Source organism: Blennius ocellaris (assembly GCF_963422515.1).
Source record: "Blennius ocellaris genome assembly, chromosome: 9".
Classification (NCBI taxonomy): Eukaryota; Metazoa; Chordata; class Actinopteri; order Blenniiformes; family Blenniidae; genus Blennius; species Blennius ocellaris.
The window spans coordinates 12574071-12600909 of record NC_137658.1 but is presented as its reverse complement, the minus strand read 5'-3'; the positions used below and the strand labels follow the sequence as shown (position 1 = coordinate 12600909).

The 26839-nt window shown below is 42.7% G+C and overlaps 3 protein-coding genes across 5 annotated transcripts; 2 read left to right on the top strand and 1 right to left on the bottom strand.

Annotated features, from left to right (window-relative positions):
- Window positions 1–1399: 1399 nt before the first annotated feature.
- znf185 (zinc finger protein 185 with LIM domain) lies at window positions 1400–16851 on the top strand. Of its 3 annotated transcripts, XM_080502201.1 has the most exons (33): window positions 1400–1504; window positions 2390–2459; window positions 2753–2870; window positions 2963–3076; window positions 3184–3210; window positions 3877–3933; window positions 4016–4063; window positions 4158–4229; window positions 4308–4388; window positions 4557–4613; window positions 4751–4858; window positions 4947–5873; window positions 6110–6175; window positions 6308–6373; window positions 6616–6771; window positions 6960–7046; window positions 7259–7339; window positions 7643–7702; window positions 8210–8269; window positions 8643–8693; window positions 8801–8845; window positions 9082–9111; window positions 10323–10388; window positions 10548–10619; window positions 10760–10816; window positions 11104–11196; window positions 11465–11506; window positions 11840–11875; window positions 13207–13278; window positions 13385–13459; window positions 13554–13616; window positions 14674–14779; window positions 15493–16851. In XM_080502201.1, the coding sequence occupies exons 2-33, from the start codon at window positions 2444–2446 to the stop codon at window positions 15586–15588; spliced, it is 3105 nt and encodes a 1034-aa protein (XP_080358327.1). In that variant the 5' UTR covers window positions 1400–1504; window positions 2390–2443; the 3' UTR covers window positions 15589–16851. The 3 variants fall into 3 exon arrangements, with proteins under 3 accessions (XP_080358327.1, XP_080358329.1, XP_080358328.1); XM_080502203.1 differs by lacking the exon at window positions 4557–4613 and having other exon boundaries at window positions 15493–16850; XM_080502202.1 differs by lacking the exon at window positions 3184–3210 and having other exon boundaries at window positions 15493–16849.
- Window positions 16852–16867: 16 nt separating this feature from the next.
- pofut4 (protein O-fucosyltransferase 4) lies at window positions 16868–20201 on the bottom strand. The gene is made up of 5 exons (XM_080502205.1): window positions 20068–20201; window positions 19591–19932; window positions 19073–19453; window positions 17187–17809; window positions 16868–17021 (listed from the first exon to the last, which is right to left on the bottom strand). Exons 1-5 carry the CDS (start codon window positions 20122–20124, stop codon window positions 16871–16873), a joined length of 1554 nt encoding a protein of 517 aa, XP_080358331.1. The 5' UTR covers window positions 20125–20201; the 3' UTR covers window positions 16868–16870.
- Window positions 20202–21563: 1362 nt separating this feature from the next.
- Window positions 21564–23113, top strand: rab9b (RAB9B, member RAS oncogene family; the record flags this gene model as incomplete). The annotated part of the gene is made up of 2 exons (XM_080502568.1): window positions 21564–21607; window positions 22430–23113. Exon 2 carries the CDS (start codon window positions 22505–22507, stop codon window positions 23111–23113), a length of 609 nt encoding a protein of 202 aa, XP_080358694.1. The 5' UTR covers window positions 21564–21607; window positions 22430–22504.
- Window positions 23114–26839: the final 3726 nt, after the last annotated feature.

The window sequence follows — 26839 nt, the reverse complement described above, 5'->3', positions numbered from 1 at the left end:
GCAGTATATCAGACAATGGTATTAGTCACCAGGTTGTCACGAATTTCAATGAATTCTAGAAGCTGCTGGAAAGGTATTTAGTGACGTCATTAAAAATACTAATGGGATTGGCACTGATCACACTCCTCGCCTTTCCATTTGTCATTTCAGACTTATTCAAGACATACACTGTGGTAAAACCGAAGAGTACCTTTCATACACTTTATGCTGAAGGTATCCATTGTCAACATTTTTCTCCTTTAGAGTTGTAACATTTTTGTCGTTCCACGTTTTGGTGTGGTGACAACAAGGTGGGAGTCACACTCGGATACTTTGCATTCTCATTTAATTCTGTGCCAGCAGCGCCCTAATGATTCACTGCTGCAGTCTGAGCGGCTGAGCGAAGCCGTCCGACTGGTTTTTCCGTTGAAGGGAAAGAGAGTGAGAGGGATCCATGTCGATTATAGACCTGTGCGTTTACGTTCAGCAGAGTGTGCTCACCCGAAGAAAACCTTGGCTCTCAAGCTTGCAGGTTTCCTCTTCCACATTCCTTCTTACTGTGACACATTAAAAAAAATGTCTTCACACCCTTTCTCTCATGTGAGACGACCCTGCAACATCCCTACAGTTTGTGTGAGATTGCTTATGAGCTCAGTTTTTCCTGACCGGTTCTGTGTTTTACAAATGTGAACTGTTGAAACATCTTCAAGAACACTGAGCACACATGTTTACAACAACCTTTCCTCTGGTCTTCTATCTGGAATATGGGTTATTGTGGGTGTGGTAATTCACCTTTACCCGACTGATTATGAAGGAAAGTTGACCCGAAGGCAGTGCAGTTTTGTTAAAAGTCACAGAAAATGACATTGGGGAAAAAAAGAAAAATTAGAACACAGACTTTTAAGATTGGCCTTTATGTTTTGGGTTTTTTGTACTTTTTTTGAACACAACTGTGGACCATGTTTCTATTTATTAGCTGAGTGGAGCTCTGTCTGCTGTTGTTAATCTTATTTTAATGATGTGTGTGCTTCCTGGGTTTTCCTAACCAGTGAGCGTGAGATGAGCGTTCCCACAGGAGATTGTTGCTGCCAGTGTATATATGCTATGCTGTGCATCTCGTTGTTGTCGCCTTCTTCCCTTTGCTGTGCTCGGGTTGAAGGTTTGATTGTCAGCCACCTGTACGACAGGTATGTGCTTGCTGGCTCCTCATTAAAAAAAAGAAAAAAGAAGAGAGGCACACATGTAGTCAACAAAAACGAGTTCTTAGCAACTTCCATCACACACACACACACACACACACACACACATAGACAAACACAAGCTGCTCCACCCCATATCAACCTCCCTTGACTGGCTGGGCTTGTTAGTGATCACGCCCGTACCTGTTCGCTGGCACAGAGGCTGAGACACCTGTCAGACAGAAAAAGGCTCTGCCTGTGTTCACACCTGCCACACTCAGTGGGACACACTGTCACAGACCTTCCGCCACCAGGACATTGCTCTTCTGAATATAAAGGGATAACAGGTAGGCCATGTTAATTCAGCAAATAACTTTTCATGCACTTGAGATGTTTAAAACTGATCCCTGTAGTTGTATGACCTGTTTGTGCCGAGCGGCGATTATCACTGTTTGCCTTCACATTTGTCTGGGTGTTTCTGTCATCGTTGCTTGTCGGGATGGTTGACTGACGTCCCCAGAGTTTGGCGTAAACGGCATCGCCTCACATTAATCATTTATCTCATGTAGACTGTTGTGCCAAACCCTGGATAAGTATGCTTCCTGTGCCCTCAGTGAGTTTGTTCTGTCACTAATATTGAAGACAATATCACCCCAGAGATATAATGCTCCACTAGCTCTGGTAACAGTGAATTCTCAGTCCCATGAGTGGTTGAACTTCTATTTGCATTCTGACTTTTGGCAGCCCTCCGCTGTTTTGCGTAACCTGTAATCCGTGCTTTTTTTCAGATAAGGGAACTGCCGTCACTTTGTCATTAATGTTTCCCTTTTATTCCCATGATCCCTGGAGGAAGTGGGCTTGCCTGTGAGCGGTTCATTATTTACCATAAGTAACAGAGGTTGTCACCTCATTTGGAAAAGCGAAAAAAAAAGGGAGTTTTTATTTCATGGCAAGCGATACAGTGCGTCATTGTATCCACACCAACTGTGTCAAGTGTGTGTACATTCATATTGAGGCAAAAGCAGTATTTTTTGGAAAGTGGTCAGACAGGATGATCTGCATTTTTAAAGGATGAGAATGAGGAATGCTTGACAAAGCACATGTTCCTTTTTTTGGGAGGGGACGATGTGCGGGAAAGAAAAACCTTTCGAGAGTTCAGCAAAAATTCCAAATTGCCTTTAGGATTGTGCAATTTCTTTTAACAAGTTGTGGCTCTTCGATATATTTTTCAGGCGACTCTGTGACGGGAAGCTGAGCAGAAACAGGGCAGAAGACTCATCACGGCCATGTCGAAGCCAATTGGTGAGCAGTGTGACTGATCTCTTCTGAATATGCAATGACGTATTTCCTCTTAATAAAAGCCGAGGTGGTATCACGCCTCTGCGCCTGGGTGATGACTCTAAATTGTCACTGGCATGATTAAATGCCAAATACAAGAGGTGGATTATATAGCGTGCGGCAGCCCAAAGGGGATTGTATATCTTGCATGCTATCAAGCAGACACTGATTAGGTTGCCATTATGATGCAGCCTACTGAGTGTATTATAACCCCAATGCCGTGTGGGTATGTTGAGATGCATGTGTTTGCGCTTTAGTGGCAGACAGAGAAACTGTGGTTCGTTCCACCCAAGTCCGGACCAAGCTGAAAGGAGATGGCAGCTGGTGCAAGACTGCCAGAGACACTGAGGACGATCCCCAGGAGGAGAAACCATGGTAAACCCCCTCTTACAGCCAGGTCATGATCAAATGATTCATTGTGCTTCACATGAAGGGACGAAAACCAAGTCTTGACTGCGTTTGCACAGGTTGGCAGAAATGAGAGCCCGTCGTTTGAATGGAGCCCCTGTTGGGACCAGTCCTGTTACTTCACCCGTTAAATCCACCCCACCAGCCATACCCACAAAGCCTGGAACTGAAAGGTAAACACAGGTTTTTATTTATTTCATTTATTTGAATGTGAATCTCACACATCTAACCACTTCCACACACATTCTGTGCTGCTAATGAGTCTCTGTCTTGCATATAGAGCGCCAACAACAGGATACAGGACCAGGTGAGACACAGCAGAAGTGATTAACACGGCTTCAAGATCACAGCAATAGTTTTGATCTAACCCCTTCTCACGTGTTCTGGTTTAATCCTCTTTTGTGATCTAAAATGCTGACCAATATGAAAAATTTGAGCATTGGATTTACTGTCATCACTAATTCAATGACCAATAAATGTTTCTTTTCTGTGGTAACTCTCTAACCTGTCACTGTAACTGTACTGAACTGAAGTATCTCTGTAACAATTAACTTTTTTTGTTCCATTTGCTCTTCTGAGAAGTTGAAGGGTTGTCCATCCTAATTGCAGTTACTTACAGTGAAAATCTGATATAAAATATGTTTCAATGAACTTTTGTTGACATTGCTTACTGAATAATGTATTGTAAGATCATGTTCAGAATTATGATCTGCCTACTTCTTTCTATACTGTATTTCTTTATCTCTCACTCTGTCATTGTGCATACATACCTGAAGGTTTATTCTACTCCAACAAATATTGCTGCAGTACAACAGTAACCTTTATAACTAATTATATTAAACGTTTTATCATCTGGTTAAAGCTTACAAAAGCACATGTGTATGGGTGAGCACTGTAAAATGTCCCTGCATGTAAACTAGACTGAAATACACAAGTGAAGAAAACTTGCTCATAATTGTCTATTTCTTTCCAGAGGTGTCTTCACTCAACCAGACAAGTCTGTTACATCTTCTACTTCTAATGGCTTCAGGTAGCGTCTCTCTCCTGAATAAGTTGATGACAAGATGACTGATCTTTCTCGGGCACATTAATCTAATCTTGTCTCATTACAGCCAAACAACACAATTCACCAAAAAGCCTTCAGACAGCTACAAAAGAATGTGAGCGCGCACAAATCAGGTTTGCCCGTTAACTGCTGGCAGTCGAGTGCGAATGTATTTTCACGAGGTGTATGTTTGTGCTTCTGTTTCTCAGAGCGCCGCACACTGTGAGGCCCACTTCAGAGAACCAGGGGAGCCAGCTGAGCTCCGAGGAGCAGGAGAAACGGTAAGATTTCCCCTCGCAATCTCAACTCGCACATCCAGTAAAGAGATTACATTAACATCATAGTGAATCATTCTGCAGGACGGAGGCCGCCAGTAATGTTCTGAAGAAATCCTCGGCGAGGCCGAGCTCTTATGTGCTTTCTGCGGCTAAGAAGTTTGAGTACGTATGTCTTGATGTCGCTCTTCTAATGCCGATCACATCTTTCAACCCGTCTCTGTGAAGTGAGCCACGTGTTTCGTAAACCTCCCTCACGTTACAAAGATGTGCTTTTTGCCATCATAAATTTGAGAATTCATGGAGACACTTCTCTGTGCTGAATATCTTCAGATCTCAACCACCTGACACAACAGTGGTCAACAACACTGTGTCATTTGTGGCTACAAGGTGAGTGCTTCTTGTAACCCTGAAGCAAAAACAAGACTAACCCCGTGTGTGTGTGTGTGTGTGTGTGTGTATGTGAATATTTATGTGTCTGTTTCATTCACACCTGTGCTCATGCATGTCTATATGCTCATGTGCAGGGTGGATATTACTGATGAAGATGAGAAACCTGTCAGCGCCGTGCAACCATCCCCCGTTGTCCCCGTCAAATCTGTTGCCTCCGTGCCTGAGCCCAGCCCGTGGAAAACGTTAGTTCCGTGCCATGTTAATGTTATTTTTTCCCATGAAACATTTCTGTCCCTTCAGTTTGGTTCATTATGTTTGTGTCGTTTACAGAGTCAACACCAGTGTCAAGACAGTTGTCGACATGACTGCAAATGAGCCGATCGCGCCCAAGGTATCCGCGGTCACGCCAGTCCCCGCTCATGAAGCCCCTCCCCCAGCAACCGTGAGCAATAAGGACCTATTTGAAGACATGAAACCTGGGTGTACGAAAGTCGCCACCCCCCTCCCTGAACTGATCACTGAGTGTATTCAAGCAGCTTCTTCAAAGCCAGAATCTGAGATTTCAGACATTTCTACGGAAGCTGATAAATTACTGACTGACCGTAACATACTGCCATCAAAATTGCGAAAATGGCCTCCTCCAAAACCCACTCCCGATGATTCAGATGATTTGGAACCACCAGCGCCAGTGCTCCGGCCAACAGTGACTCCCACCGCAGCATCTCTGCCCCCTGTGGCACCCGCCCCAGTGGCACCTACCCCAATATCACCGACCCCGGTGGCACCTACCCCAGTGGCACGCAGCCCAATATCACCTACGCCAGTGGCACCGACCCCAATATCACCGACCCCGGTGGCACCTATGCCAGTGGCACCTACCCCAATATCATCGACCCCGGTGGCACGCAGCCCAATATCACGTACGCCAGTGGCACATACCCCAATATCACCGACCCCGGTGGCACCTACCCCAGTGGCACGCAGCCCAATATCACCTACGCCAGTGGCACCTACCCCAATATCACCGACCCCGGTGGCACCTACCCCAATATCACCTACCCCAGTGGGACGCACCCCAATGTCACCGACCCCATTATCATCTACACCGGTGGCACGCACCCCAATGTCACCGACCCCATTATCACCTACCCCAGTGGCACGCACGCCATTGTCGACCACAACTGCAATCACAGTGAACACAGAGTCTAAATATGAGCCTAAACCTGCAGCTGAATGGAATCCATCTCCAAAACCAAGGTCAGATTCCTATTTTATTTCACTGATAAGATTAGATATTTCTTCTTCTTTTCAATTTAAAAACACTTTCCTCTTTTAGTTTTATGAGAAAATTTTCAAAAAGTTTAAAATGGTTCAATGCGATTTCCTTTGTGCATGTCTGTGGTATGTTTGCTCTCATTCTTTCACTTGAGCGACTGAAAGCTGACCTGGAATTTCACGTTTGTCATCCATCTCTCTCTCTTTTTTTTTCACAGCTCCAGTAGTGACACACTCACTGCCTTGTCCGACACCCTTATTTCTTTTGACACAAAATCCTCCAGGTATTTTCACGTGAAAAATTAATGCAGCATGAACTAATTAAAAAACAAAACAAAAACAAGACAAATCCTGGCACGAATATATGTTGTTCTTAACAATGTGGCATCTGATAACAAAGTTTATTTTCCCTCCAGCATTAGGAATGATGAGTCAGCTCTCTCAAAGGAAGAAGTAGGCTCAAAGGACACCACGGAGGACAGGTACGAAACCCACAGCTTCCTCATTCATGTCATAACAAGGCAAACGGCACCCAGCTGCCATTGTCTTCTCTTCAAAAATGATCACAAAGTAGTTCACATCTCCATTTCCTGTGCGTTGAATCATTTGCTAGTTTTACAATAGTTGTGCTTTGCTTGTTGCTGTGGTCTTTGACAGGCTTCTCTTAAAACTGAAAAGAAATCTTTGATGATATAGACTCTCCCTCCTCATTTTCTTTCTCAAGGGCTGAAGAGGACGATGATGAAGATTCAGATGACGCTGAGGAGCATTACAAATACGATGACAAAGACACAGACACCGACTCAGTCAGATCTGAAGACAACTCAGTAAACGGCGAATGTGAAGGGGTGTCTGAAGATTCCGACACTGATCCCGCCGGGTTTGTTTAAAATTAATTATTTCTCACTTTTATAGATAAGAAGCCCTCAAATTAGGAATTTCTTGAATGTCAATCCACGAGGTGGCACTGTTGGCCTTCCAGTGATCTGGCCAGCTCCACGCCTGAAAGCAGCCCTGAGAGTCTCTGCTTTGCTCACCAACTTCTCTTCCTCCTTTCCTCCTCTGCAGTCTTGAAGAGGAGAAGGAGGAGCCGGCAGTGCCTGTTCCCACCAGCCCGGGACGCTGGAGTCAGGAGCTGCTTAGTGAGCTGCACAGGTACAGGAGCAGCTCTTTCCCACCCAAACTTATAAAACACAGTTATATGGAGGATTATTCCTTCTCAAGTGGCTGGAAAAAATCAATAGTTCTCTTGTCAGTGGAAAGACAGAATATCACCTTAAATTACCTTACCTGAGTCATACAGTTTCAAGAGAGCTTGCCTCGGAAAACTGTTCTGTATTTGACTTTTATGTGTTTGATGTCTTTAGTGAGTCAACCCCACAAAAGACCAGCGGCACACTGGATCTCCTGGCTGATAAAATCACTGTGGTCAACTCAGAGGCTCGCAGGTGAGACCGCGACCGACTTGTGGATGACCTCTGCTCGAATGTCTGTCTTGGTTGCCATTCATTTTTGAACGAAGGGGCCAGAATTGTAAGGTTCCCAAAAATCCCCATCCACGTCACTTTGATCCACACATCGGGGCTCCTCTTCTCCCAGATTTCTATTCCAACCCATGCTCCCATGCTCACGGAAACAAAGTCTTAGATTGGTGATGAGAGGGAAAGCCACGTTTCATCTGCAGCGCGACTAGAAATAGAAGAGAATGTTCTGTGCTGATTAGTATTGCGGCTTTGTTTTGTCTCCACCAGCCTCAGCATGCAGCGTGAGGACGAGAAGCAGACAGATGAGACAGCCAAGGAAACACAAAGGTAGAGGGAGATGACAAGCTGCTCTTAAACAATTATCTATCTGTGCAGAGCTGTTCCTTCTAAGAAACGGGCTGTATTCAGATATGCCTTATAATGATTTATACTAAGTCTGCATGTGACTACGCTGCCCTCCAGCCCTGCGGAGACAGTCACTATAACGACCGACACTGTGATCATTACTGACAATAAGTGTGACTACACACACACACACATACACACACACACACACACACACACACACACACACACACACACACACACACACACACACACACACACACACACACACACACACACACACACACACACACATGCAGATTTTATACTATATTCAGATGGTTTTCATGCTCGTTAAATAGCTCAGTGGATTTCAAGCTTTCCTAATGGACCGTCTTTGTAAATAGTGTATGAGAACAACCACTCTAACCTTTACTTGCCCTCTTTTCTCTTCCTGCCATTCACCCGTACCGTATAACAATCTTTACTTTTCTATCTGCCACTTGGCAGCCAAGAGGACAATGCAGATCCCTGGAGTTCACGTGTGAGAACCACAGTCACTGAGTGGAGGTACAGTATTTACTGCCATCTGCCTCACAGATGAAAGTGTTTATAAGTGAAGATATATCTTGCATCCTCTCTCCACATTACTACATTAGGACGAGTGAATAATGTAGATTGTGATCAGGGTTCATTTGAGGTGATAAGAGAACGTAATATGTACACATTTCGGCTTTATGGCAGTAGAAAAGTCTGTTCCTTTGTGGAAGACATCCAGATTCTGATTTTGATTGAGTTTGGCCCCGGGTCCCTCTGTGTTTCTGTTTACCATTCAAACTGCATTAAATCTTTCCATTATGAGTCAATGTGATCAGAATTCCTCCGACACAAGATGGGCCATGCTGACAATTGAGAGTGAAATCAGTGTGAAATTGTTTTTCAGCTCGGCTGATCCGTTTGATCCATATCCGATAGGGACCACATCCCCTAACAGGTAATCATATTGGTTTGGAGCTGTGACTGTTTTCCAGCCAGCCAGATAGAATCTCAGCATGCATAATGCAACAGTCTCTGATTATGAGCCACTTTCCTCTATTGCAGCTCCTCTGACCTGCTCCAGCCCCTCTCCAGTATTTCCATCAACAGGTAGAGGAATGCTAATGCAATTTTTTTTTTTCATACACGGTAACCTGTTTGTCGTACTGATGTTACTATGTTAGTGGATAATGTCTTCATTACTATACCACTTTACTCATGAGCTAATACAATGAATATACTTATTCCTAAATGCTTATTATGCAAGATGTACATCACTGTGGCTGCAGTCCATCCCACTGATATGCAAATTTTTTTTAATGGGGTTTTTTGTGTGTTTTTTTTAGAGAATCTTCTACAGAGTACCAGAAACCAAGGTGGGGAAAACACGGCTGTTAGGATTCGGCCTGCACACTTCTAAACTGTAGCACTCGGATAATCTATGATATTTAGAAAATTCAAAAACTACCAGAAATCAGAAAAAAAGAGCTTTACGCCCCCAGTATGTCTTCTATTCAAAGAGAAGATTCATTTAGGTGTCTTGCATATGTACGTAGTCCAAAGCAAGAATTAACAGATTTTGAAAGTTATCTTTAAAAAAGAGCAGAAACACCTACCCACTGCACATTTTTTTTGACAGTTCTACAGCCTTAAAATCTGAACAAATATAAAAGTTATTGGAAATTATTTTGACACTTGATCAAGGTAAAGAATATATGAGTAATGAAACAAAAAAGCTGAAAAATTTAATTTAATAATAATGCATCATTTTTCATGTTGTTTTCGTGGTTATATTTTATTTTATTTTATTTCATTTATATTAAATATCTGAGGGTTATCTCTATTGCATATCATCCAGAATTGGCACACATGGTGCCAGTGGGCCAAAACCAGCCTGCAAGAGAGTTCAATCCGGTCTGCAGATTGACCTTGAAAAGTGTAAAAAAATTACAAAGAAATAAATTGCCATGTAAAAGTAATTCCTCATTTGTGCATGGGGCCACTGTTTCCACAGGAGTAGAGAACATAATGCAACACTTGCCGCATTCAGATGATTACTATTCTGTCAGTATGACTGAATTCCTTCTCAGGCTTCTTCACATAAATAATGAATAAAATGATCACACTGATGTGTTGGTTTATATGTGTCACGGGTATCGTCCAATCAGCCGATCTGATCAAATAGACGTGTTTATATAGCATGGTTTTACTCATCTTGGCTTTTAATCTGTGTATATATCCACATCTACTGGCACCCACAACGGAACATCAAATAGTGACACTGTTTGTCATCGGTTGATCAGAGATGCAGCAGAGAAAACCAGCTGTTCATTTCCAGGCAAAATAGCAGCTCAACACTTCAGAAATCTGACATGCGACAGGTTTTTGCTATAACCTTTTCACTGGTTCGGTCAAAATGATGGTCACATTGGTCAATATATGGCCTCTGAACTGAAGTGAGTTCGACTCCCTGATCTAATCGGAGTCAGTCACTGCATGAAATATAGTGGAGAAGACGTTGGCTCTTTTTTCATTGCAATGTTGTGTTTTTCCTTCTCGTGTCTTATTTGTTTTGTATGTTTAACAGGATGAGCGGTAATGCATTGGAATCCCTCGCAGACGACATCATCCCCATCGACACTGGCACAACACGGTATGAAACAGTCTGGAGTGCAACAGTATGATGAGTCTGTGAATAGGAGGAACCAAAGGCGCGGCACTGCAGATATCGGCTTCTTAAACCTGCAGGCGTAACTTTTGTCTCATGCGCTTGATCTGACTGACCTCTCATCCTCCACGTCGGCTCTCTCAGCATCAGCACTCACCGGTCATGGACACGCACGTTGGAGACCAGCACACCTCTGCAGGGCAGCACAGGCGAGAGGTGATGACACACTTCTTCTTCTTTTTTTTTTCACGCTTACACTTCGACACATTAAGCCGCACTGTGCTCTATTCACCCACAGCTGTGTGCATCCATGTCCATTACGTGCTAAAAGCCTTTCACTGTATGTCCCCTTTCAGCCAAGAGGAAAAAGGCCAAGTTGAGAATTCTCAGACAATGATCAAGTTCGAGAGAAAGTAAGCCATCTCTTTTTTTATTCAAATCTCTGGGTGCACGTTGGCTCCTTTTATTCCAACAGCCTCTTTCCCTTTCACTACTATGAAGGCTTCTTCCAGTATCTACCCACTCAGCCAGAAGGCATTGTGCAGTGGTGCTGATGAAAATAGGCCAGATATATATTCGTTACAACTTTCTGTTTCAACCGTGGTAAACAGACCACCCTCAAGCCTTTTTTTTTTTTAAACCACAATTTACAGACTGGATTTGTCACTGTTTCATGCTATTTATGTATGTTGTGTTCAAGGTCCTCTGAGAATGACTCCCCATGGGACAGATGGACATCACCTACCGTCTATACATCTACTACAGAAGAGGATGAGCAGAAAGTCGATAAGAGGTATATTCAAACCTCATGAAATGCACAAAAAAGCACATTTTTCAAAGCTACTTTTGTTGGCTGTGACTATAGTGCCGTAAAATTCGGTGGCTGTCAACCATTTAATTAAAAGGGAACTATATATCATCTAAAAAATCCTCACGACCCAGTGTGAGAATAATCAACTTTCTGAGCTTGTTCTTTATTTATTTATTTTTGACTCCAATATTGTCATTTATTCGCGTTCTGCTTGACTCATTGTAATGCAGGGCTGTATTCTGTTTTGCAGCCTCGGGGAGTCACACACAGTCACCACAATCACCACTATCAGGTTGGAAAAATCTTTTGAAATTCTTAAAACTCCCATCTTACAGTGTGATCAGAAAGTGGGGAGATTAGAGAGATTTACAGAGAAAGCACACGAGGAATGCAGGTGGTGTTTGCTTTTACAATGCATGTGGGAGGGCTTGGCGTGAGCCAATGCTCAATGACAATAGAAAACAGACCACACCTGGTCAATAAAAGTCAACCCTGGTGGAGCTGTGAGTCAGAAAGATCAGCTTCATACACTTATACAAGCAGCAGAATTTTGCTGGACTGGGTCCAGCTTATTGACTGCTGTTGTCTACAATAAAACTCTAATACAGTTTTCTTTGCTTTCCAGGGAGATGCACAGCGAGCCAGAGCCGGTTATGGATCGGTAAGTTTATGATCTTATTTACGTCAAACAGCATAATGCAAGAATTCGTTCTCCAGAGTGTTATTTTCTCTTCTTTGGTCTGTTGATTTTCTAGCTTTTCTAAAAAAAAAAAAAAAAAAAAAAAAAAACTTCTTCGCTGAAGATTTTATTCTTTAAGAGTGCAGAAGCTTTCATCCAGATGTCATCTGGAGCAATGGTTTTCAATGTGTGGGCTGGGCCTCCTCTGGGGGGCGCCAGAGAGCTTCAGAGGGGTTGCAGCAGGTCAACTCTGAGGATGAGTGACATCTTTTCACAGCATGATTATTGTTTTTCATTTTTTTGAGATCAGGATTCTCAAAACAGTTCAAACTCTGGGAGGGCTCATCCTCACCAAACTTTGTATACCCTTCGTCATAATTATATGATGCAAATATTTGTGTTAGTGGATTTACAATAGTAAAACATATTAATAAAGTCATCTACATGAGAAACTTTAATTATTGAGGGTTAATATATGCTGATAACATGGTTATTGCAGAGTTGTTTCAATTGATATTTGCTTCAAATGTGGTTTCAATCACCTGTCACCTGTAAAAATAATAATTAAATGATTCCTGAAAACTGGTGATGTAGGTGTGAGTTGCTCACACGTGGCCTGTAGCATTAGATACACAACAAAGCTGACCTTCCTTTATACAAGTACTTAAATCATACATTGATAGCAGGTGGCAAAACACGACAATATCCTTTTGTGTGTGTGTGATATTGTGATATTCCTGTACCAGTCCCTGGAAAGGATTTTTATGCAATTCATAAAGTGAAATGTATGTCTTGAAAATCAAATACACACAACCTAATATATAGTTCAAGCGGGTTTGTTTGATATTTTCACCGACAAGATCAGCTTTTGTTCCTTCGTACCACACTGCCAAAGTAAGACGGCGAGAGATTTGGGGCAGACCAGGAGGGAACGCAGCCATATCTGTTTAACGCTCATCTCCAGATGTGAAGTTACCTGCCAATTCCCATACGACGCTCAGTTACACAAAGTCCTGATCCAACTCTGTCGCTGAAGTTAAATGACAAAATCTTCTCTCCCATTGTCTTTCAATTTGCCCTCATTTCCTTCTCTCTAATTATCAGCCTCCAGATGCCAAATTAACGACGTGTATTAGAAATGTCCTTTTGTCAAATCACAGCCCGTTAAACAGCATGCCATTAACAAGCAATGGCAGGAAGTGATTATCTCCTGAGTTACATTTGACAGATGCAGCGTCCGTCTGTATAACCCATCAAACTGCTGTCGTCAGGGACTGAGAGATGAGGCTAACGCCGCTGTGCTCTATCTCCAGATATGAAAGATATTCCAGGACTGTGATACAGGAGGAGCCGCGCGCCCCAACACCAGAGCCCGAAACCAAGAAGTGAGTGACTTTACGAATTGGAAAAATAGATGAAAGTGTCAGCGAATACCTTATTTAATCATGCATGTTAACTCACTGTCTACTTGGCCTTGTTTATCTGCTTTAGGGGGTTCGTGTATGTGAAAGAGTACGTCAACACAACAGAGATGTCTTCGCTTAACTCGAGGGACGGACTCGATAGGTAGGAAGAAAAAAAATAAGTGAATATAAACAAACAGAAGCTGCTAACCATCCCTTCCCAACTTTGATCTCATTGATGCTCTTGTTTCCCCCAGTGAATCAGATTATCTGACTTCGAGCTCCCTCAATTACGGGTACAGCAGCCCTTCCTACTCCAGGTAATTCCACAACCTCTAATACTGTTTCACCCCAGCCTCTTTCTCTTTCACCCGCTTTCATGTCTTTCTTTTTCTAATGCTATTCCAGCTACTTCCAACGCAGAAATGTCAAATGTGTTCTGATATTATTCTGAACTCCCCTTCATGCTTTTAATGACACTTGAAACCTTTCAAACGATTAAGTTCAACATCTGAGCCATTGTTCCTACACAAATTGCTGCCGCTGATTTCAGCTTTTACAGTTCAAATGTGTCACACGACATCTCTCGGTTTATAAACCTGAATATCTTTGCACCATTGACACTTCCAGCCCGATTTACCACTTATACTCTGAGTGACATTTCAATCAGTTTGTGCATTTTTCTTTTCTTTTTCTCTTTCGCTACCGATTCTTCACTTAGTGTTCGCACGTGGCTTGACATTTCAGCTGCTTAAATTTCAACCCTTTTCTGCACGGCCACTTTACCTGTCACCTTATCTTCTGTCAACGTTTCCCACTTGCTTTTCACATACCGTATTTGACTATTTTGAATAGCTCTTGATGCATTCTACCATCCACACATCCTCTATACTGCTTTACCTAACTTCACGGAGGACTGGAGCCGATCACACTAGACAGAGGCAGTCACACACACACATGCACAAGAACAACAGACAAACTGCACACAGAAAGGCCCCCCCCCAACCTGGACACAAACCTGAGACCTCGAGGTGGCGGTGCTCACCATTTCACCACCTGCACCTCCTCTCAGTCCAGGCAACAACACAATTTCCCCGACCTGTTTTAAAGCTGCCGCGCGCCCTTTCTGCCCCGTCCTCGTTTCCCCTCATCCTGACCAAATATGTATAAGCGGCAGAGCACAACGTCTACCGAGCTTACTGATTACGAAAACTAAGCATGGAGACATCAAACGGATTACTCACACTTGTTAACAGTCCCTCATGTGGGACTGAAAAGATCACAGGCCATTATTAACCAGCGAGAGCTGCAGCTGAACCAGGGCTGCTCCCGAGTCAGCGGTCAGACTAACTCCTTTGAATGGCTGCGTCTCCTCAGGGCCCCGCTGTCATCCACCTGTACGTACTGTGGACAGCAGGTGGGCGACGACTCCAAGCTCACCATTGAGCACCTCGGTGTCAACTGCCACCCCGCCTGCTTCAAGGTAATCCTTTTGTCAGTGGAGATTTTTCTCAGGAAAGAAACACTGCTCATCTTAGGCTTTCACTGCATTTTTTTTTTGTTTGTTTTTTTGCATTGGGTTGTATGAGCAGGTTGATATTACTCCTCACATTTATTTTGATATTAACAAAGAGAGCAAACCCACTCCAGTATTCAACTCTGTTATCAGCTCTGCAGCCTAATGATACAAATATTAAACACATTACGTCTCACTTTGTTTGTGCAGCCAATAGGAAACTTCCCCGCGTCTCTCGCTGTCGCCTGGTAATGTGTTAATTAGTGAGCTCTGGGAGTTTCTGGCTCATTTTTCTTGCCTGTGGATGAAGCCAGATTTCCAACTTACGAGTTGCATCTTCAGACATAGATGATAAAAGAGGGGTGTCTGTCTTTTTAGCCAACTCTCCGCGAACACAGTCACCGAGCACAATTCTCAAAATACCAAATGATTCATTTAATATTTATAATAACTTCAAAGAAATGTTTGGCTGTTGCACATTGCCAGTCCAAGCATAGAAACTTTAGCCAGTTAATTGTGTTTTCAAAGCACCAGCCGATTTCTATACTACACTCTGGATTTATGAAAAAAGATTAAAAAAATATTGCAGAATTTAAAGGAGTGAAAGTCTTGACTGTAATTTTTTTTCCCTCCCTCTGCTTATAATTGCATTTCCTGATGACATTTTTGCTGTTTTTCAGTGCGGCGTGTGTAGTAAGCCTATGGGAGACCTTCTCCACAGCATGTTCATACATGGCGGGAAAGTCCACTGCGAGAGCTGCTACTCCAAAGTCTGATTGCGGGAGCTCTTCAGCAGCCTCTTATCCTCATTCTCTTTCCTTTGTGCTTATTAGCATATAAAGTGAGAACTGGTCCATCACAAAGTTTGGACTGTATGTGATTTGAACGTAGGAGTAATATAGTTAAAGATGATCAAAGAGACCATTATAGTGAATGTGATTACTTTATGTTGATGCTTGCGTTGGGTTTCATCTCTAATGTTTTAACTTGTTGTACAAGCCTATGTTGTTTTTATTTCTTGGTTTACTATGAAGGACATGTCTAACATGCTGTGTTATGCACAGAAGTGTGATCGGACTATTACTGGCAAGTGGGGTACATTATTATAATCATCGCAGCAACAAGAAAATGACTTTGTTACAAAATGTTTACTTCTTGTGTTATTCTCGTTACAAAATAGCGTTGGCACGTGCAATGCTTTAACAGTATAAAAAGTAACTTACATTATCTTGCAATAAAAATGTCCAATACAAAATTGATGTTCTTGTGGGTACAATATTATCATGGAGTCCCAAGTAATTAAATGTTCTTAAAAAACATGATTGAAAGTTATTGCACATACTACTATGAAATGAAGGGGTGAGCTGTTCCTGAGAACTACTTTACAAAAGCAGTGACAATTTCTCTCTGGGAAGTAAAGCTTCACTTTATATTTGCCTCTTCGTTCCTGAATGAAATACTATTTTTTGGGATGTTCTTTTTTTTTTTTGCATAGTCACTTATAAAAAGGTTTGGTACATGAATTGGAGTTTGGCTAATGGTCATCAACTACCTGCCGAGTAGCTGTGAGGAAGCTAATGCAGTTCACTGGCCATTGTTTCGATGGTCTTCACACACAGTTAGGCAGAGCTCCGTCAGTGCAGAGGACAAGCCTTTTGGCTCTTCCCCAGTCCAATGAAAGTCCGCCTCCCACGAGAGAGTGCCGCTCCGGAACAACGGTTCTGTATGCAGTTAACGCCAACAATGCAAGGTAGAGTAAAAGTAATGATGGCACTTCAGTTATGGTAATAAAAGGTGAAAATATTAGCATATAACACTATAAAACATTATTTCCATCCCATAGCTGAACTTGAGATAAAGACAAAAGCGTCACGTCAGCTGAACAGAAGACTAAAATCTGCTAAACTGAACTACTTAAAAGGCTAAAAGGGGTTTTGGCTCAGGTGCAAAAATATGAAAAAGTCTGCTTCATTTTTTCATTTAAAGAGAGGCGGGGGACACAGTTGGGACACCCCCTCTAATCCTGGACGCACTCCATCTTCTCCGGCAAGGCCTGTGTCAGTGTTTTCCTCGAGCTCTGCTCACAGCAATGTTTTGCATGTGCTTCCACAGCAGTGAAGGGTCTGACTCGTTACGTCTTATCAGAGACTCCAGGCCCTCTGCTTGGTCGAGGCTCTGCCAGTAATCCTGAGGCCATATTTGCAACCATCTGTGGACAGATATACAAACAAATTAGGCTCGTCAGTGAGGATACTTAATTAGACTATTAAAAGAGACTGATTTCCCTCCCCTCGGGACATTGTTACTCGCATTAAAAAGTACAGACAAATGATGGCTTTTTACACCTGACAGAGCGGATCAACACTTAACTCACCCATCATCTGCAGCCAGGCCTTGAACATCTCCGTACCCTGGACTGGGCAGGGGGCATCCCATGTGAGAGTTAGTGGCTATTTTAGGCTGAGGTGGCGGGCTCTTCTCTGGGGATTTCTTATATGCACGTTCTGCTGCTAATCGCGCATTCTCACGGTCGCACACGTAACATTCAAATCCATTCAAGTAGTTGGGTTTACTCATGTCATTGACCCCCCACTCACGAGTCTCCAGCGCCTCCAACAATTGAGTGTTGGTTATGTGCCTGTGGTTTTTAAACTCTAAATATTTCACGTATTCGTCGTCATTTTCATCCAGATGTTTGAGAAAGTTGGCGAGGGCTTTCGGGGAGGGGAAGTCATCGATGACGATTGCAGTGTGATCATTGGGCATCCAGTCTGTCACCACCGGGGAGCCCCGATAAACAGGCACACAGCCCTGATGGAGCGGCCGCCACAGCTTCTCTGTCATGTAGTCTGGACACAGGCCATTCTCCAGTGCCAGGTGGAACTTGTAGCGGGCAACGAAATTCATGAATTTGGGTTCCTCGCCAGTGGCGGTGGCCGTGTCCTGGAGATGCTCGGGCAGAGGTTTGTTGTTCAAGCATTTCCCGTAAGAGTCCACCTATGGAGAGAAGAATTGTGTGTCAGAGGGGGAAATGATTATGAGACAAAGGTGAAGACTGTTACGGTCTTCATAAATGAAAGAAAACAAATCCCGACTGAATTCTTACACTTCAAATTCACTGCAGTTTTATAGAGGGTTATATTCACAGGGAGCTACTGGATGTATTGGGACAATTGCAACTATAAACTAATTGTGTTAACATACTATGTAATGTGTGAGTGGAGATGTAAAAGAGAATGTAAAAGCTGAAGTGCAGCTCAAAACTATTCTTGGTCTGAGGGAGATTGCTGAAGGGAGAGGACATGGTGGCTGTGCTGAACTGACAAGATTCAAAATGACACATTTTAACGTGCTCTAATACAAGACAAACTCTCTGAGGCCAGAAAATGGGGATACAATTAATTGCATGCCACCAAATTTAATACTACTCTTGTCAAAGGTGACAACATGACAAAAGAGCATTTGCAAATTAGGAAAAACAGAAACTTGTGCAAAGTATAATGAGTGTACTGATTTGACCAAGAGGAATACATTCTGTTCTCCAAATATTTCTAAAGTACGACTATAAATGAAGTTTTTCCTTAAACTGATATAAATATATATATATATATATGATTTATCTTCTATACAACTTTTAATTGGAGCTCATTACAGCTCTCAAAAACCAGGGTACACCCATGATAACTGGGTTTTCTGTCATGGGGCAGGGTTGTGACCCCCACCAACACAGTAATCATCTCTCATCTTTTCTTCACTGCTGCAACTTGAAATGTTTGTGGACTCAGTCGTAGTATTGCACTTTGGGCAAAATGAAGGATTGTTTGTTGCTCGAAGAACTGGTGTATTGCCATTCATTGAACAACAAAAAGGTTATGGGTTCAAATGCCGGCCACGGCCTTTCTGCATGGAGTTTGCATGTTCTCCTCGCTTCTGCATAGGTTTCCTTCCACAGTCTTCAAACATGCATGTGAGGTTAATGGAGACACAAAAACTGCACCTAAGTTCTGTGAATGTATATGAGTGAGATTGTCCGTCTCCATGTTTGATCTGTCATGGACAAGCGATCGGTCCAGGGCGTTTCCAGTTAGCTGGGATCGTCTCCAGCATGATCGATGCAAGATAGAAGCGATATATACAGGATGGACGAAAAGACGATTCTGTATCAGCACTAGTTTGTTTGGTTAAGCAGAATATTGTCACAAACAAAAAACCCTGTTCACGATAGTTAATGATCTGAGAAATAAACCTTCTTTACAGTACCTGGATGTACTTCATGAGTTCCCGGACATATCGGTCTCTGTCTGATGGCACATCACAGTGAGACTGCATGTAGAGAACAGGAGCCATTCCCTCGCCCCTCAGCTGGTTCTTCTCCTTCAGGGACACAGCCACAGGATGGAGCAGGTACTCCAGGGTGGGCAGCCACTGCAGGGTCAGGGGATAGTCCGACTCCCTGCGAAATGTGGCAGTATAATTGAACAGTCGGATTCCTGGCCCGTGAGACAGGACGTAGTTATTCATGGGTGACTCTTCGTGGAACAGAGCCCAGGTCTGGTGCTGAAGACGAGGGAGCGGTGCCTCATATGCCCGGAAGTCTGTCCCATAAAAGATGATGGATGCTGTGCGTTTGTACAGCTGGACCTTTCAAGATCAAACTCAGGATTAGTGGAAGAAGAAAAAAAACTTCACAGGGCAATCATTATTAATATGCCAATACATCCTCATGCTATTCATTCCAAAAGACTTTCAGGACAGAACTTTAGGCGTATTTGTGGTACCTTGCGGTTGCTGGTGACCAGGCAGGAAGACGTGGCGCAGTCAATGCGCTCACTGTCCCCGGGGAAGTGAGGGAAGAGCCCCGCACTCCACCACAGCAGGATGGGCAGCTCCTTGTTGCTGCGGCGGTCAGTGTTCCCGGGTCCTCGGTATGAAGAGATCACCGAGCCGAACTCCATGTCCGACAGGGCACTCTGCGGCTGGAAGGCTGCTCGGTCCATCGCGTCCAGGGCCTCCGAGTACAGCTGGTCATCGGGAAAGGAGGCGAAGGAGACCCAGACCCAACACAGGACCGCGAAGAGACCGAGACACACACATGGCAGCAGCCTGCTTCTACCTGCCATCTGCACGGAGGACACAGACACAGACATACTGAAGTAAACAGTCTCATACATTGTAGTTGCTCACTGACTAACATGCAATCGTCAAACTCGTCAGCATATTGAAGATCATGCAGCTTCCCCAGCACAGTTTCCTACCATGTTATCTGCAGCAAACACATGAAGGCGCCTTTTTTTAAGCTTAAAGTTTAGCATAAATGTCAAAACATCTTGGAAACGAGACAAGTTGACAACGGGATGAAAACAGCTGAGCTCTTCTTCTACTGCGCCACTTCTCTTCTTATTGCTCTGAGGTCTGTGCGCCAGCGCCCCTGCAGGCAAAGAAGAGAACCTCACACTGCGTCTGCAAACAGCTTCACAACAGTGCTCATGTTTGACATTTTCACCTCTACTTTCAAAGGGCCTGTCAACTAATGAGCAATTATTATTTTAAAAGAAACAATACATTTCCTGTAGGACATGACGATTAAACAAAATATGCTTCCAGAGCTGATATTTTGGGAAAGTTTGTTTGCTGTCATGCTTGTTCTTTTTACTGCATACCCTACTTAAAGTTGTCGTGGCTCCCTTGTATGTATATTTATAGATTTTTTCATTATAGTTATAGTTCAATTAGATTTTTTTGTCTTATTCATATACTTGTACTTTGCACCACAGGCTTGGAGGACGTTTTCCCTTAAAAAAGTATAGAATATTTCTAAATAGTAACTCACACATACGAAACAATGACATGCAATGGTAGACTGGAGCAATACTATTATAAATCCATGAAATAGTTTTTATCCTTGTTGGTTCACTTTGCTGTTTAATCTTGGCTGTGGAGAATGATGCATGTGGTTGTCTTCAGATTAATCTGCCCATAGGGGAACATTTACCATCTTCACAAAAATATGAAATATACCATAGATTGCTGTAAAGTGCTTTTTGAAAATGAGATTTCTTTTCCTGAAAAGTATGATGAACAAAAAGCAGAATATTTATTTAAAGAAAAGAATGCTTGTTTTTACACAAATAAAACTTTTCCTCAACTTGGTTTTGACAAGGTGTTAAACTGGTGATATTGATACAGTTAAACTAGTTTTCTAAATAGTTTAAATCTGTTAATATAGAAAGTCTTGTTCATCCAATGGTTGTATTCATCGAAAAGGTTGTTGACGACTATGGAAATGGATGCAGGTAAAAAAATAAAATAATAGTTAAAAAAAACAAAACATTGAGAAGTTTTCACAAGTATTTCTTAAAAGTACATTTACATGATTGAACACACATTTTCAGAGTTCCTTCCACATTTTTTCAACATTCTTTTTTCATTCTGAATGACGTAGATGCCAAATAAATGGTTGCTATGGACTCCATAGCAACTTTGTCAGCCAACCAAAAGTCTTTTTTTCTTCTTCTTTTTTTTTTTAGCTCGCTTTAAGACGTATACGTATGTGTAAATATTTGAGGCATCGTTGTTCTGAAACCATATTTCAACCTTTAGAAAATAAATGTACTCAAATGTATTTGGAACACTTTCAGTTGTCATGTGATCAATGACCACACCTGACCCGTTAATGGCGGGCTTTAGGACCGCGCGCGCGGCACTCCGCGCTGTGAGCTGCACGTCACTATACTCAATCTCAGTCAAATGTAGGGGAGCAGGGCAGACCGCGTAATATCAACTGCCAGGAGCAGGGTGAGCTGAAATACACATTTATAACACATGCATCCAGTTGTAGAGGGCCCATACTTCTGTCATGGCGGCTCCTGTTACTTACAGCGCTGTTGGGGCGTTATTTTAAGTCGCTCAGAGACTGAGGCTAACAGGTTAGCCTGCGCAGCACTGAATGTCAACAAGCCGCCACAGTAGCCGGCTAGCTTTGGCTACTTCTCTATCAAGCTTGCTTACCTACACTAATTACTTTTTAAAGAGCTGTTACTGGTCTCGTTTACTGGCCCACTTGAGCTCCGAAACACTTCCTCTCGTGTTCATGATAAACCAGAGTTTAGTCAGACTTTTTTTCTTTCTTCTGATGACAAGCATGTTTGTGGTTTGCGCAAGTGCAATGGTCGCTTCCAGAGTCGGCTTATGGTCTTTACTCCCATGTTGTAGAGGCGTGGTATTTATCAAAACAAACTCCCTAAATATTCATCTCTCAGGGAAATATTATGCTGTGGTTGGCGCATGTTCAATTCAGCATGATTCATGTCCCGAGTATTACTGTGTCATGCACTAAACCTGTAAACAGATACCTTTGGCAGGCATGTCAGCCCTTTACCCCCTTCTATCTGTCCCTGACCTTAGTCAACCATTACCCGCCTGTTATACTAGTTTCCCTTCCTCATTTTCAATTGAACGCAGATGTCATTTTCTTATTATTAGCAGCAGGGGATCCCCATAAAACGCAGATGTGGTTATTTTTCGAGAAGTCGGTCTCTCTCATTTCCTTTTGTTCACTCCTGGTGTGTTTGATTCTCTTGTAAGTATCCACTTTTCCATGTTTTTTCCTTTTTATAGGTTAAGTAGACCCTGGTCTTCCCTCTGCGGCCTGCAACCCAGCCAAGAAGGCCTAGCTGGGTGGGAGGAAGCACGATGAGTGGTAAGAGCCTGCTGCTGAAAGTTATCCTGCTGGGAGATGGTGGAGTGGGCAAGTCCTCCTTGATGAATCGCTATGTCACAGACCGTTTTGACTCCCAGTCCTTCCACACCATCGGAGTGGAGTTCCTCAATCGGGACCTGGAGGTGGACGGGCGTCTGGTCACCCTTCAGATCTGGGATACGGCGGGTCAGGAGCGCTTTAAGTCATTGCGCACACCTTTCTACCGAGGCGCCGACTGCTGCTTGCTCACGTTTGCCGTGAACGACCTGCAGAGTTTTCAGAACCTTTGCTGCTGGAAGAAGGAGTTCATGTTTTACTCCGATGTCAAAGACCCTGAGCGATTTCCTTTCGTAGTGCTCGGGAACAAGGTAGACATGGAGCAGAGGGCGGTAGGAGAGGATGAAGCGCGGGCCTGGTGCGAAGAGAACGGCTGCTGTCCTTACTTTGAGACCAGTGCTAAAGATGACACTAATGTCACAGCAGCATTTGAGGCGGCTGTCAGGGAGGTTCTAGCTGGAGAGGACCAGATCGACCATGCACTGCTGAGTAGTACCATAGATCTGCATGGCAACCGCAAAACCTCTCGTGTGTCTTGCTGCTGATCGCACGTGTGTGAATCCATGTTTCCCTAATATTGCCGGCTGGAGCCTATCTTCGGTAGCTTCAGAAGCCGCTCAGCGATCGTTATGGTACATGTACTGTACGTACAAGGTACTGACTGAAGTGTCCCCTGAAGATAATGTGGATAAGAAACAGCTGTAATAAGATGGGTGTTATCAAGACTTCAGCTGATGTCTGGATTGTTGGATTATTGCTATCACCAGAGTATAGGCATACTGTAACAGACACATTCATCTCTTGTGCTCGATCTGCTTTCAGAACTATTGCACAAAGCATTTTTACTCAGCTTAAACCTTGTCTTTGCCTATGCAGAAGATGCATCACACAATGCATTTACAAAGTGTTTGCTTTAATCCAAATATGTCAATTTAAAATCTATAATGGATGAGGAGATCAAACTAGTGCTTTCCTAAAGAGCACACTACCTTTCATACAGTGATCAGCTTTCTGTCAGGTTGATTTTCCAGAGTTTTAGAGGAACTGACTACGACATGAAACCATCTTTTTAGCTGATATATTAGCAGTTGTTGGAGAGCTAATGTAGTTTCTTGAAACAGACTGTGTCTGTAATAAGTGCTCCTGTTCCAGGCAAATATTACATGGAATAACTAACATCAGTTAGATTTGAGGTACAAGGGAATTTAAGTCATTGCTGCACTAAAAGGACGACTGTCATGTTTGTCTTCGACAGTAAGGGAATTTTGAGCTTTAATCCTACAGCTCTGACTGTGAGTATTCGGTACGAGGTATTATGGCACGCATTGTTTACCACTGAGTGTGTTAGTGAGTCTGGCATTATTCTTTATTTCCTCTGATGTATTACATAAAACAAGCAAGATACAGTCAGATTTTCTTCATTCAGGAACGGTACTGGTTGTACTAATGTTGATAATATATTGTGTGAAGCACATCTCCTTCCTTCAAGGTGTTAATTTTTCTAGTAGATTTTTAACTTTTTTTGTGTGTACTATTCACATTGAGTGTTTTCATCAGGTACCAATTAAAATGTCATTTCTTGATAACTCCTTGGAGGTTATGAATAATAAGGTCATCCCTGTAAATGTGCGATTGCCTTGTGGGTTACATTGTGGGCCTTAACATTCCAGTCCTTTACATTTGGCTAACCTGGGGGTCTCCTGTGCTTTACTGATACATGACACACACGTCATGCTGTCAGGCTGGTCGTTACAAATCCCAGCTGAATGTGAAAAAGCTTCAGCGCACCCATTAAGGCGTTGATTGTGTATCAACTCCCCGATCCATTCCTGCAGAATTGAGTGAAACGAACAGCTGAGTGTTCTGACAAGTTAATGGGGTTTTACTTGTTGTTCAGCTGGGCAGGTACTTCATTCTGTATTTGATTTATACTCATCGGTTTACTTCCACGGGTACATTTTATCGTTGTTCCTTTGGGTTTTAACGGTATTAAATGTCAGTTTACCAGTGGTCAAATCTAGTTCTTATTTTGATTATTTTTTGTTACATCTACTTAAGTGACCAGTCTTGTCTCATAAATAATGTTTTATTTTGGGGAATTCATGATATTGTCTTATCATTCTGTTATGGCATTTTAGCATGCATTATAACAGACCAACATCAAATTGTTTGCAAAGTAAAATTAAAAGAATGGTCAACACAAGAAGCTGTCAAAATGAAGCAAATCCAATCAGATACTGTCATTGACGTATGACACGTTCCTCTGATTGTCCACTCTAACCGTCCACTATAACCGTGACTGTCTTGTTTGTATGATTGTTTTCTAAAATTTCACATGTTCTCACAATTGACTAAATTTACCTTAACTATGAATTTACATGTATTATATCATTTTTTTGTAATGAACCAGGAAAGTAGCACACAGTAGTTCAAAGTAAAAGAACAAGGGATGTCACTTTATCAGTATTCTTTTCTTTCATGTCATTTCAGCTCCGACAATGTAGCCTTCCACAGTGTTTACCCGAGAATCTGGGATTTATAAGCTGGTAGCATAACACACAGTATATTGCTCACACGACGATGTCCGTAATTTCACTCAAATCATGTCTAATGTTCTAATGTCTGTGGGTTTTTTTTTCTTTCAATATTTCTGTAATATTTATGAATGTAAAAACTAATTTCTGTGGGCTGTCTATATTAATGGCTTATGTAAATGGCTAAGGGCATTTGTTCTGTAATAATGTACAAAGTGACACCGAACGTCTGTTTCACTCAGCGCTCTACCCAGGAGTGTGATTTAAGCTCTGTAAAAGTTTGACTGTTCATCTCGATTATGCGTTGCTCCACTGAACAACTTCCTTTGCTCCTCTTCTTTCCTTACGGAGGATGAGTGCAGTGAATACTCTCCTGTGCTTTCCTACAAATAAACCTTGCAACATACCAAATGACGACTAACTTCTTGTGATTTTTTTTATTTTTTGTGCCAAATACCTGGGAAGCCCAAATTTGTGTTCCTTTTTAGATTTAAATGAGCGTTTAAACATTAGTTGTTGGAAAAAAAGTTGCTTTTGATAGAATTACCATATAGGTTTCTTCATACTACACTTAGAAATACTTGCTGTATTGAGACTAAAAGAAGAATAATAACCTGATTTGCAAATCTTGAGCCAAGCTGCGTCCCACCACACTCCAGACCTTGAATGTCATTGAATGACCAAGTATGTGTGCGAACCCGAGAGACGGCGAGCGCTGTTCATCTTCATTAAAACAAAAAGAATATCAAACATGTTCTGCATTTTTATTTTCCCTTCATTAGGCAAGGATATTGAGCATGCGCCGCATACTGTGAAATCAGACCTGGGTGGAGAGCGAGGAGGAAAAATCAAGTCTCCCAGGTCCATGTTTCTCAGTGTCTGATTTGAATGAAAAACCCAAATGTACAAAATCAATGCGCACTGGTCACATGCAACAAATAAAATTGAGCCGTGACGCTCGGTTTGAAAAGGAACAAAATTTCTATCTGCAATTTTGATGAAAACCAAAAAAAAAATCATGAAGGGAAATGTCACTAGTTAGATTCGTTTAACTGAAATATTGCCAGAGAGAATAGTGTTGCTGAGACACTGGGATGTGCACATCCCAGTGCACACCACATTGGAAATGCCATCAGGGGGAGTCGGCCATGTTTGCAGGGTACGGAGAGCACAGTAGCCCCCCTCTGTCCCTCTGCAGCCTCCTGTACAGGTCAAAGCCCCTCCTCTCCTCTTTCGCCCTGTGCCTGAGCTTCCTCAGGTGCACCTGGTAAACGGCCAAGTGAAGGGAGCAGTGCACCTGTGGACACCAGAGGAGAGAGTACAAAACACCTTACAAAACACCTTGGCCTCTCGATGTGGCAGCAAGCCAAGAATGGCACAGTAGCAAAACACTCAGACACTGTTGGTCCAAGCTCTCGCAGCACAATCACTTCCTGAAATGGTTTTCTTTTATTATGAAATATTACAAAGAAAGGGAAGGGAGAGAAAAAAAAATCAGCCAGCTGCTGGCCCACAGATCTGACAGCAGGGTAAAGCTTCCTTTGAAAAAATAAAAATCTACCTCCATCAGTAGTTTTCTAAGTGTAAGGTCTGCCTCCCTGTGGGGGGCGCCATAGAGTTTAGAGAGGAGATAGCACAGAAAATGTGTGTGTGTGGGGGGGGGGGGTGCCTTTTCCAAATGTGCTTCAATGAGTTTAAAAAAAAAAAAGAACATGATAAAAAAAGAAATGTGACGGA

What these genes read in the sequence shown, in the direction of transcription:
- pofut4 (XM_080502205.1), bottom strand. Translation starts at nt 20,124, where the DNA reads ATGCTAAACTTTAAGCTTAAAAAAAGGCGCCTTCATGTGTTTGCTGCA. An exon ending in TGTTTGCTGCAGATAACATG is followed by an intron (nt 19,933 to 20,067) that starts GTAGGAAACTGT and finishes TCCTCCGTGCAG; the next exon opens with ATGGCAGGTAGAAGCAGGCT. An exon ending in GGCCTGGCTGCAGATGATGG is followed by an intron (nt 17,022 to 17,186) that starts GTGAGTTAAGTG and finishes ATCTGTCCACAG; the next exon opens with ATGGTTGCAAATATGGCCTC.
- znf185 (XM_080502201.1), top strand. An exon ending in CCCCAGGAGGAGAAACCATG is followed by an intron (nt 2,871 to 2,962) that starts GTAAACCCCCTC and finishes GCGTTTGCACAG; the next exon opens with GTTGGCAGAAATGAGAGCCC. An exon ending in ACAGAGTACCAGAAACCAAG is followed by an intron (nt 9,112 to 10,322) that starts GTGGGGAAAACA and finishes TATGTTTAACAG; the next exon opens with GATGAGCGGTAATGCATTGG.